Here is a 12,190-nt window from a genome sequence, read left to right as displayed (position 1 = left end):
AGCAGATGATCTCATCACAAAATGAAATCATCACAGCAACAAAACTGAATCACAGTTCATTCCAAAGAATTGCAAAAGTTATGTTTGCCTTTATTACTGAAGACTCTCTATTTAAAAATGTCTGAGACAAAAAAAAAGTTTAAAGGTTTGTCCAAAGTCTGGACTTCCTACTGGCATACTACTGCTTATTCTACCACAGTACAACCATGCCACACCAACACAATTCCCCCAATACTCAACTGTGTACTCCCACCCACCCCATTTCTCCCACTCACCCTTCTTTAACCTGTCAACCGAACTATTTATGAGCTTGTTTGCTCATGCTGGACAAGGCCTGCTCCACTCCCTCCTCCGAATTCCCATTAGCCAGCCCCCGTCTCCACTGTTCCGCATTCCCCAGTGATCGAAGCAGCCCCCTCACTGCACTGACCCCTCCACAAAGACTCATCTGTGCTTCACACAAATAAAACTCATTCATTCATTCATTCATATATATATATATATATATATATATATATATTTTCATTAAAACACACACACACAAACACTTTCATCGCTCTGCAGGTCAGTCTTAGACACAGTGAATGTCAGTGCTTTTTTTTTTCTCTGCTGTTGTTATGAGCTGAATAAAAAGGCCCAGTGTTATTGAGCTTCCTTATGCTGTGAGGTGTGGGCGGAGCCCTGAGCCTGCTGACCAATCCCATTCAAACCTCTTTTTTGTAGAGCCTCCCATTTACCTGGTGTCACTGTGGCTCCCTCACTGTCAGTTGCAGTTGTTTTGATTCTGAAAGCACATTCAAAAATGGCTCCAGCATTAACAAAGGAAAGAATCTGGGTTCAACGTCTACATAAACAAAGAGGGAATGTCTACTTTGGGTCTGTGCGCAGCCTTACACAACACACATTGTTTTATTAAGAAGAAAAACACACATTATAGGGGAGGAATTTTGCCAGTAAGGATTAAAGTTGGCACACGGAGCCAGCATTCTTGGAAGGCATGTTTTACTTTCTGTTGTGCCATTAATGTCATTTATGTACAGGAAATGTCTTTTAATGTGACTGTTTCCAGGTCTGTGCAGGTTCAAAGACCAGTTTCTGGCCACTGGACATTCTCAGTGGTTCAGCTCTGAAAAGACGGGCTGTTTTTTCAAGGCCTGAGCCAGTTCAAACATCCAACACAGCAATTAGTGTCTATTTTTACTTGCACATCAATGGAGAACAAGCCCAAGATTGAATTACAAGTGTGTAAAGTCAGGACAGATCAGTTTTATGATTCACATGAGTCGTGATGTAATGTTTATCACAAGTTCTTGCAAATATACAAAGCGAATGGGTCAATGACAAATAAGAGTCTGCATAATAAAGAAAATGAAAAATTATTTAAAATCTAGTTTAAGGTGAGAAATTTCAAAAACTAAAGTTTAATGACTCTTTTTAATTGTTGCTTAACTGTCTAGTTAAAAATAATAACTATAACAAATAATTATTAATACGTTAATTCACTATTACTACTAAAATATTTTTCTGTACACATTAAATACATGTCTGCAGATGTTTTAATTTTTAAAAAGGACACTTTATGGTAAAAAATTATTACATTCATGGGGAGTCACATTTTGCAATCTGAACTAACCTTGCTATGTCATAAAAAGGTCAAATTATGAGAAATTAAGACACTGACCATGACACAGTCATCATGTGTCCTCTCTATGTAGAGCCCTGCATTTCGGCCCGGGCCCGACGGGCCCCGACTTTTTTACGTCCCTAGGGCCGGGCTTCGGGACAATTTTCACGTCATAGTTCAGACGAGGGCCGGGCCTCGGGCCTGTTTTAGTTTTCTCCTTATTTTTATAGTTTAGACATCCATCAATGTCTAAGCCAAGTGCTTAGAAAAGCGCTATATAAATGTAAGGAATTATTATTATTATCAATTAGTGATGAAAAAAAAATTGCCGCGCTGGTGGAAACAACACGAGACCGTGTCGCGACTGTGAAGAGCGGCTCGGCGGTGTTTAATGTCCAGCAGCAGCGATCGCGCCATCAGCCGTTCAAATACACGCAATAAAGCTTGCCGTAAAGCCCCAGCAAAAGTAATTACCATGAATGTGTCCGAGGGAAATAGTAAGGAGATATTTGAATTACTTACTAATAAACTAGTGTTTTCTGTGTCAGTGTTGCATCAGTGTGTATTCATCTCCTCATTAGAAGTGCATCTTCACGGATTATGATTATAATGAATGAGTTTTTCTTTTCGATTTGATTTATTTCGTTAAGTAGTAATTTAAAGCTTTCTATAGATATATTTATCATGTCTGTGAGGCATGTATTCGCTGACTTTCGGTTCATTTTTGTGAAGCGCTCTATTCAAGATGAGACGGCAGAAAGCGTATCGTTTTCTTAAAAGCACGACGTTTTGTTGATATTGTGAGTGCACACAAATAGAAGTAGACCCTTCACAGTTCTGAATGATGTATTACTCTTACTTTTATGAGCAAACATTACGGCCTATTTTAAGTTGTTTCTATTGAAAAAAAAAAATGCAATTGATTGCGCTGGTGCCTCCATGTCCTGCGCTTTAGCTTCCGTTCTCCGCACAAACTATTGGAACCAGCGCACATTTATCTAGGTTTAACCTTTAAACATTGTTATATGCTTGAACTGTTTTAGTATATCTATAGATTTTATTTTAGGCAAGTCGTGATGATTTGAGAAGGCTAAATTGATCAAACATGCTGATCAGTCTGCCGCTGGCTGCTTGGTAGTTACTTTAAGAAAGAAATAACTTGTTTAACGAACAAAAAAATGCTCCAAACGTTTTTCAAAATTAACTTAATAAAAAAAATGGGAAAAAACGAAATATAATCACTTTGCCATTATATACAAAACTGAACTATTTTAATAGCTGAAACATGAGCCGTTTTGGGAGAAGGGGAAAAAAAAAAGACGGGCTCGGGCCGGTAATTCTGATAAGCTGTCGGACACGGGCCGGGCTAGGGCCTGAGCATCTCAGGCCAGGGCCAGGCTAGGGCCTAAATTTGAGGCCCGTGCAGGGCTCTCTCTCTATGATGTCAGTTTTAGTTTTCGGTTTATTTCACAACATTAATAAAGGAAAAGTTTCACTGTTTAATTAAAGTATACTTAAATAATTTTAAATCAGAAATTAAAAACATGTTTATCATACAAGAGGTCTACACACACACAAAAAAAAAAAAAAAAAAAAACATCATTGACCCAGAAGTCACTGTTGCAACTGTAAGTGTAACATTTTGATGCATCATGACTAAAACTCGCAGCCTGCCGATAAATTTGTAGACTTGGATAAAAAGTATTTGTCCAGACAAAGAGGACATTATCACCCGGCTGAGGTGTATTTATATCTGTTGCATAGTGCCACTGAGCAGATAAAGAGACTCTCTACTCTCTCGCTCTCCACAAGCAGCTGTGAACAGACCTTCATTGGAGAGTATTTGGCAAGGGTCCTGGTCTTGGCACAGACTCAGCTCAGTAAGAGAACCAGTGTGACATGCTACCACACACAACCTCTCCTGCCTCTCTTCAGGACTGAAAGCAGAGGCTCTCCCAAAATGCAGCACGCTCAGGCCCTGGGTTGTGCGAGAGATCTCTGCAGTCTCTGGTTAATGGCATCTATTTCTGCTGTTCCCCCCGCAGAGCCCCAGCGCTCCAGTAGATTCCTCAGAAGGTCACAGTAGGGCTTGAATGGCGTGCAGCGTGCGCTGGTCAAATTCCATGCAAATGTGCATGTGCGCATGTTCTCTCTTTGTTTCAAGAGCTTTGACAGCATATGGCGAACTAAATTATAAAAACCAATGGTCTAAGATGAGCCCACTCCATCACAGCTGGCAGAGTCATTGTTATGACTACAAATTTAGGTCAGTGTTTTAGTTTTGCATGCACTCCAATGGAAACTTATTGAACAGATCTGACTCCTACAACCAGGGTTGACAATCTAAAACCATACAAAAAGCATTTGCATTACATGAAACAAAATAAAAACTTAAACTTATTTTATTCCTGATGTACTAAAATAATTAAAACTGAAAATTGAGATATATATCAGAAAAAACAAAAACTATTTCAAATATTTTTAAAAAGCCTCAGTAAAATATCACTATGTGAAAGTTACATTGACTTTGACAGCTTGAGTGATTATTTGGGAGAGCAAGCAGAGGCCTGCCGTCGTCCCATGGGTGTGGACGGGACAGGAAGTTTAGGCTGTTGTAGCGGCTTCCTCATCACTTCCTATTGGCCTAGTGAACAAAAACTCATGGGGAGCCAGACGTCTGACAGTCTTAGAGTGTTCTGAGCCTGTTTATACTGGAAATGTCAAGACTGCAAATCATCTCAGAATATACACTGACACGGACCAATTAGCTGTATGCTTGATATCAGACACATTACTATCCCATTATGCAATGGGAGGTAATTAGATTCAAAAAAGTAAATTAAGACAGAAAAAAAAAGTAAGCCAAGTCATCCATTTCTGTCTAAGCATTAGGTATCAAGAAAGTTGCTCCTTACAGGCAACTGAGCTTTTTTTAACAACATGCAGGTAAATTATTTGTGTTGCTGTTATATGTATGTCATAGGTCAAAGAACACGCAGGTCAAAGGATAATGCCAAGATGGCAGATGTAGTATGTCAAAGAATATATTTACACATCAACAGTTCTTCTTTGCATACAATACATACTCTACATACTAGGTATGCAATTTCAGACAAAGCATGTATCCTACTTTTTCAACAGAAGTACATTTCATAAACATTTACATGTACATTGATTACTATAATAATTGTAGTGTTACTACAACCACATACACTACAATTTGGAATAAGACTTAAAAAAAACAAATAGTTTTATTCAGCAAGGGTGCAATTGTTTAAAAGTGACAGTATGCACAGTTATAATCTCACAAATGACTTCTATTAATTAAATAATTCCTAAAAACATTATCATAATTTCCTTAAAAATGTAAGCAGCACAACTGCTTTCGGGTATAAATTGCATTTTAAAATAGTTTAAAAGTAGAAAACTTAATATTTCAGATTTTTACAATGTTTTTGATCACTGTATCAAAAACATCTTCAATTTTTGATCAAATAAATGTGATCATTGAGACTATCAAAAATGTATAAAATATCTTACCAACATCAAACGTTTGAACAGGTGTGTACAAACATGATTTGAAGCAAACATTATTTAAAGGAGTAGACCAAAAACAAGAAACATGTGTTTGATGTTGCAGTTAAAGGTATGTAATATGAGTAAATTCACACACACACAAAAAAAAAAAAAAAAAAAAGTGTAGTTCAGACAAACGGGAAATTAAGTTTTCAGCAACATGTCAAAAAGAGAGACAAGTTGTCGTGCCAACTGATGGCACCTCACCACATTGCCACATGCTTGCATTTGACTGTGTAGACTGTATAACAAATCCTTCACAAGATCAAAGACTCCAATAGGAGAGACCGGTGTCAACACTGATGACACAATACTGCACAATTCTAGACAATACACATATTACACTTCTGGCCAGATGCATCAAATGAATACAGTGTGCCTCAAACTACCTCCTAAAATGGTTAGAGTGATCGGCTGGTGATCTCTCTTAAACACGTTTCATTTACACCTGGTCTTTTCACGATCAGATCAGCTACGCTATCAGTCCAAACAAATGAAGTGGCCAAGTGTAAACAGGCCCAAATATTCACAATTTGGCTACAAATCCCAAAACGAAAGTTAAAGATATCCACATAATTCAGCTAAGGGGTAAAAGTCCATAAATACATTTTCCCTGATTTCAAAGTCAGAGAAAATTATAACTCTGGCAGACGCTGTGGAGCAGAGAACAACCCCATATCCATAAATACATGCTGAGGCTGGGATTGCTTCAGGCCTTCAGCGTTTAGATGGCAGCACAAATTACAAGTTGGCGAGGCAGAGGAGCGGCTCACAGATGAAGAGAGCAGGTCAGTGGGTTTCCGGGTGAACTGGGAATAAGGTTAGAGGCAAAACAAACAGACTGGTGCCCAATATGCACGTGCATAAGCATTCATTCCCTTCATGGCAAATCATTACAGACTGTGTGGGCCTGCCAGTTCCTAAAATCAAACAGCTGTAAGACCTCCCTCTTTTATGCCAACTTAGGCTTATAAAAAAAATAAAAATAAATAAAAAAAAAGTACACTTCAATTATCAGTATGGCTGAATACTATACCAACAGTAAATCAGTGAGACTGACTAGTTTTCTAATGTATTTTTTGGATTTTATAATTTTTATTGGTCTTTAAAGTTTTGAACATTAATACATTGACAGTCTCAAACTGTCCCAGCTCCCACTAACCTTTATCAACTAAAAAAATAAGATTCAAGCATTCAATTTAATATAATAATAAAAAAAAAAAGATGAACATGAAGATGAAGACATCTTAAGCAAATTTTAAAGACACTGTATAATTATAATTAACTATTTTAGTATTTTTAATTTTTTACTTTTGTTTTGTAAGTCATTGTATTGAATTTTTGCTTAGTATTTTATTTTTCCGCTTCCTTTTTACATTTTTCACTTTTATTTTTATTTTTTGCTCTCATCCTTTTTATTTAATTGTAATTTTGCAATTGATATGACAGTGTGACTGGAAATAATTTGAGAGAAGAGAGAGGAATAGGATGCAGCATTTCATTTTGAAATAATATTATATATATTATTATTTTTGAATGAATGAAAAGACATTCAGATAGACAGGTTTTGACATTATTAATTAATAAATGAATGAATGAATGAATGAATTAGTTAATTAAAGCAAAAACGTCCTATGTGAATTCTGCCCTAAGAAATGCATCTGATCTGAATGTAATGGACATGCACATATACCAGGATAATACAGAGTTTCTTAAGACTGGTCAGTTGTTCATAAAACCCACCGGCTTGTAGATTATGGAACAATTATTTGAAAAATAAACAAATCTGGGGTTTTAAAGTTGTACATTTGGAAAACTAAATCAAAACAGTCTCATCACAACTGTCACCAGACAATGCATACTTTTGTGTATGTTTAGACTAACATGAACAGTAGTTCAGCACATCTGTCTTTATTTCTTTGGTCTGGCAGTTTAGTCCTGAGGGTCAATTTGGGATATTTTCCCACAGCTCTCACACTTGTGTACCTGGGTGTGCATACGAGAACACAGTCCCATCTTGAAAACAGATGTGGCAACATGACATCAGACCCTCAATGCAGTGTGCACACAAGTGCATGTGCACGCGCACACGCACACACACACACTCCTGCTGAGAATAAACAAACCCCTTTCATGAGCAACACCAGACTGTGCTAGCGTCAGTTTGTGCATCATGGAACAGATCACGAAACCATGTTGCCTTATGAATCATTACACACAATCTGCCTAATAAAACATCCACATCATCTGACAACAGATCAATCAATACCACAATTCAAACACTTACCAGTGCTAAATTAAGTGTAATGGAAAACATGTCCCAATACACCCCTGAGGAACATTAGAAAGAGTAATAAATCTTTGAACCAGAACTGACCCCATTGTTCTTCCATTATCTAGACGTAATATGAAGAGTCATTTACCTCCAGCAGGGTCTATCTGCTTCAGTACAGCATGTTTGGTACCACCGCATTCCAAGAGTCCTGTAGCCTAATAAAGCTGGATAATGACCACTTTCCACTCTCCTGTGTTTGAGGTTTGTAACAAGGGAATTCAAAATGCATTTTTATCTGATCTAATCATGAGAAGTTCTCATCCTCTACCAAAACACTTAGACTGTCTTATAACTGTCTTATAGATAATCTTCCATATCAATCCAGAGAGACGTTAGACGTAGGAATAGTTCACCCCAAAATAAACATTTGCTGAATTTTGTTGAATAATTTCCCTAGATTTGGAGTAATCTAGCTTTACATCACTTGACCACCAATTGATCCTCTGCAGTGAAAGGGTGTCGTCAGAATGAGAGCCCAAACAGCTGATAAAACTTCTAAATGATGGATTTACTTATTACAAACACGCAACTTTTCACTTTACAAGATGTTATCTGATGGACTGGAGTTGTGTTATGGATTACTGTGATGTTTTTAATCAACTGTTTGGACTCTCATTTTATGGCACCCATTCACAGGCAGAGGATCCATTGGTGAGCAAGTCAGGTGTAAATCTGTACAGATGAAGAAACAAACTCATCTACATCTTGTACGGCCAGAGGACTATTCCTTGAAGACAAATTCAGGTGTTGCAGCTGTAAAGCCAGTTAATTTTTCCATATCCCTCATTAAGCAGCTGGCAACAATAAAAGCCACACTGCTAATCTCAAAAGTGCCCAACACACACAATCCTAAATCTTGCCAGGTCCATGTCATTTTGCATTCAAATGCTGGCATAATATTGTAGGAAACTTAAGCAATGCATCCTCACCCTAAACCTTAGCTTTTTCATTTTCACGCATAGTGATAAAGAAAAAGAGAACAATGCAGAAATTTCATATGTCAGATGTGTAAATACAGCCAGGCTAGCACTTAGAAAGTGACTTCAGGCCTAGGGTGTAAAACAGACTTAAAGACACAGGTTTTAAGTGCTAAAGCCATGTGGCAGCTGTCACCCACCACAACCCAACACGCAACACAAGACTGCCAGAGGTCTCCAGAGAAATGGTCATTTACATTCTCCAGCACAGCCGCAAATGGACAAAACCAAACACAGTGTGCTGGCTACAGTGTGCGCTTATTTTTAAATAAACTTTGTTTAGCTTTGCAAACACAATAGCAAATGTACAATATTTGTGCAGCTGAATCAAAAAAACAAAAAATCCAGGCAAACAATTAACCAAACAACCATGGAAGAAAGTTCATGGTGTAGCAATATGTGATATGCATCATTTCAACAAGCCAGATTGTAGTTAAGTAGATTCAAAAAGGTTTATTTGGATTTAATAATAAAAATAAATCAAGCCATGTTTTTCTACAGTTTTTTTTTTGCTAAATGAATACAAGTTATATTAATTCATAAGAGTTATATTTCATTATTATGCAAATTTGTATGCAGTGCACCAATATAAAAATATAAGCAATATAAAACATAAGAAAAATGCCACATGGAGTCTTAAACATTTTTGACTGATGACAAAAAACAAAGCTGAATCAAAGATTTGAAATGATTCACTGAACAGTCATTGAATGGACAACCAATAAAAAGACAGTTGGAAATTATTCAAAATGAATCAAACTTCCCACCTCTAATACTTTTGATCATTAAAATCATTAAACTAGTCTATTGACATGACCTTTGGAAATACACTACCATTCAAATTTTTTGGAAAAATGTGGGACACTGTAGACTGGAGTAATGGCTGCTGACAATTCAGTTTTGTCACCACAAGAATAAGTTACATTTTAAAGCTATAAACATTTCACACATCATTTCAATGTTTTTAGTGTATTTTAGTGTAACATTCAAAAAAATCATACCAAGCACAAGTTTTTAAATGATAGTGTACCATGGGCAAATAAGAAGCCCATTAAAAGACACTTTAGCCTATATTATATTAGTGACAAATTCATCACAACTACAGTAGTCAACATTTGAAGTAGATCAAAAAAGTTAATCAAAGTTGTCCTAGGACAACAGCGCATTTTGATTTTAGGTTTTAGGACAACTTCGATGAAAGGTTTTGATCCACTTCAAATGTTGACTAGTGTATATGAAAAATTCAGGGTCTTTCACGCAGACCTATATGGAGATGAACCGAGACAAAAAACTTGATGTTGATGTGAAATGACTCACTCACCTCAAGGTCATAGAACTCCTGAGCATCATCCAGGCCCTGGACACGGATCTGCAGGCCCCTGTTGTGGCCTTTCCCTCCTGCTCCCATAGCTGAACTGAGGCTCTGCCCGGGCTCTAGGGTGCTGATGCCAGTGTTGTACTGAGCTCCGAGCCGTGTCCCTGCAGGGGTCTGCAAGGTGCGGTAGGTGCCCTCGATCTCACCCATAGCTGCTCCCAATGCAGCCTACCCCCGCTCTCACACACATATACACACCCCTGCCTGGAGACAACAGAACAATCAAAGAAATGAAACAATGACACGAAATCTCAAGCCAGTTCTACAGGAATTGATATTATGGTACAATCTGAAAGAACTAATCCAAGATTCAAAGACAGGAAAACAGATGAAACTGGATTTGCAGAGACAGCAATTAGAGTCTAGAATCAGGATTTTCTTTTTTTAAGAAAGAAAGATAAGAATATAACTTATGACTGGTACAATATTCATTGTATTAATGTTATGATAGTCAATTACGGATATTAATTGTTATTTTGTTCCTACTGCTACTAAACACACTAATAACCATAACAACCTAAATTAAAGAAAAACATCTGAAAGTGAACATACTCAGACATATACAGCACATAGTTTAAGATTTTTTTTTTCCATTAAATTATTTTTAAAAGAAACCTTAGACTTTGCACATTTTGTTTTCCATTTGTCGAGTTCATCCTTGTTTTGGTCTATGTCTAATTTCACTGGTAAACTCAATATTAAAAAACCGATATGCAGAGAAGTGGAAAAGTCATTGAAATATCAGCCAAAATAATTATCTAAGTAAGTGTTCAGCAAACAGATTATTATTCCGACATTATTTAAAGTCTTCATGTACCGACAGATCTTTTGTTATGTTGATAGAGGTTTTGTTTTCAAGCTCTAAAATAATTTAAAATGAACCATGCATAAATGATTAATTTGCAATAAGATCAATGAGATGCATTTAGAAAAGAAAAAAAACTGATGCATTTATTGTCAACCTTGATTGACTAATTGTCAAGGTTTCATGTCAAACTTTCACAGCTGCTCTACACTTTCAAAAAAATCTAAATGACACAATATTTACACCAAAATAGTGTGATCCGATTCCCTTTCCTTCGCATGACACTTCACAAAGTTCCTGTCATTATTGGCCAGAAAAATAGCAGTGACATGACCACAAGACACAAGCTCACATCAGCCATTTCAAAATACTAATGTACTGCCACATTTAGGAGTGACTTTGCATGAGGTCTGATTAACACTGGCAACACTAGAGGCATCAATGCAACACGACCAACTCAAACAAGCTCCACTTTAACTCTCTTGATCTCTAAAGCAACAGGGACAACGGAGAATAACATTCATTAAAGCCAACATCATTCAGCATGTTTCTGGCTCTTTAATGCAACAGGTTGATTAAAGTAATTTGACTGGAATGCCTTCAAAGCACAGGCTCACTTACAAACTGTGATCCAAACTGACCTATTTTCCCCTCAGGAATAAAGTTTACATTTGAGAAGGAATACTTTATCCCGGAGTTTGAGCAATTCACACAGCTGAATCAGCCAATGATCAGTGACCATTAATCTCTTTTGTTTTAGTAATGAAAAGAACTTTCTCATTGAAGGCTGCACTTGATAATGCAAAAATGCTGAAAACAATTAACGTTAAACGAAAAGCCGACATAAACTCTGGAGTTGTGTAATATAATGAGATAAAGCTGCATGGAACCAAGATAAAAATCTCTGCAATAGCTTAACCCCTCACGACAAACTTATTTTACTCGTCATATTTCACTAAAACCGACAAAAATATCCTCAGCTGCGACGAAAAATAAAAGCACACCTTTTGCTGTTTGTCATTACAGAGATGAAACAAAGACTGAGAAAGTTTAGTCAAACCACAAAAACATGCGAAGAGACCATACAACTCTATCGTATGCTTCACTGAGACACGTTTAAATAAGCTACTGCCAATATAACTGATTTGAATTTGCTTTTAATCTCTATTTTGAGATAAATCGACATCATACCTTTTATTTTCGCCTGGTATTTCTTCAACTCTAAATGAGTTACACGTCCGACCGTCGTTGTAGGCGAACTGCGACCAAAGCTCCGCTCTGATTGGACGACTTCAGACAAATCCCGCGTTCTATTGGCTCAGACTCGCACTGAAATGGTCGGCAGTTATTGGCTGAAAGGTTTACCTGCGGATTCATTTGATTGGTTTCGAAATGCCATGCAGTTTGATAATATAATATAACATAATATAATGTAATATAATATAATTTTTTTTTTTTGACCCATACAGTGTATTTTTGGCTATTGCTACAAATATAC

General features: G+C 36.9%; 1 protein-coding gene across 5 annotated transcripts in view; it reads right to left on the bottom strand.

Annotated features, from left to right (window-relative positions):
* The window catches only part of farp2 (FERM, RhoGEF and pleckstrin domain protein 2), a 60,780-nt gene extending 48,781 nt beyond the window's left edge, over positions 1 to 11,999 (bottom strand). For all 5 annotated transcript variants that reach the window (XR_009271618.1, XM_058777962.1, XM_058777959.1 and 2 more), the window contains exons 1-2: positions 11,884 to 11,999; positions 9,834 to 10,091 (exon numbers count right to left, since the gene is read on the bottom strand). Coding sequence is in view for 4 of the 5 variants with exons in the window: in XM_058777962.1 (XP_058633945.1) it covers positions 9,834 to 10,037 (204 nt within the window). In the remaining variant the exon portion in view is untranslated. The remainder of the gene's footprint in view (positions 1 to 9,833; positions 10,092 to 11,883) is intronic.
* Between the last annotated feature and the right edge of the window lie 191 nt (positions 12,000 to 12,190).

This window comes from Onychostoma macrolepis, chromosome 06 (genome assembly GCF_012432095.1).
Source record: "Onychostoma macrolepis isolate SWU-2019 chromosome 06, ASM1243209v1, whole genome shotgun sequence".
Lineage (NCBI taxonomy): Eukaryota > Metazoa > Chordata > Actinopteri > Cypriniformes > Cyprinidae > Onychostoma > Onychostoma macrolepis.
This window is presented reverse-complemented; position numbering and strand designations above follow the sequence as displayed.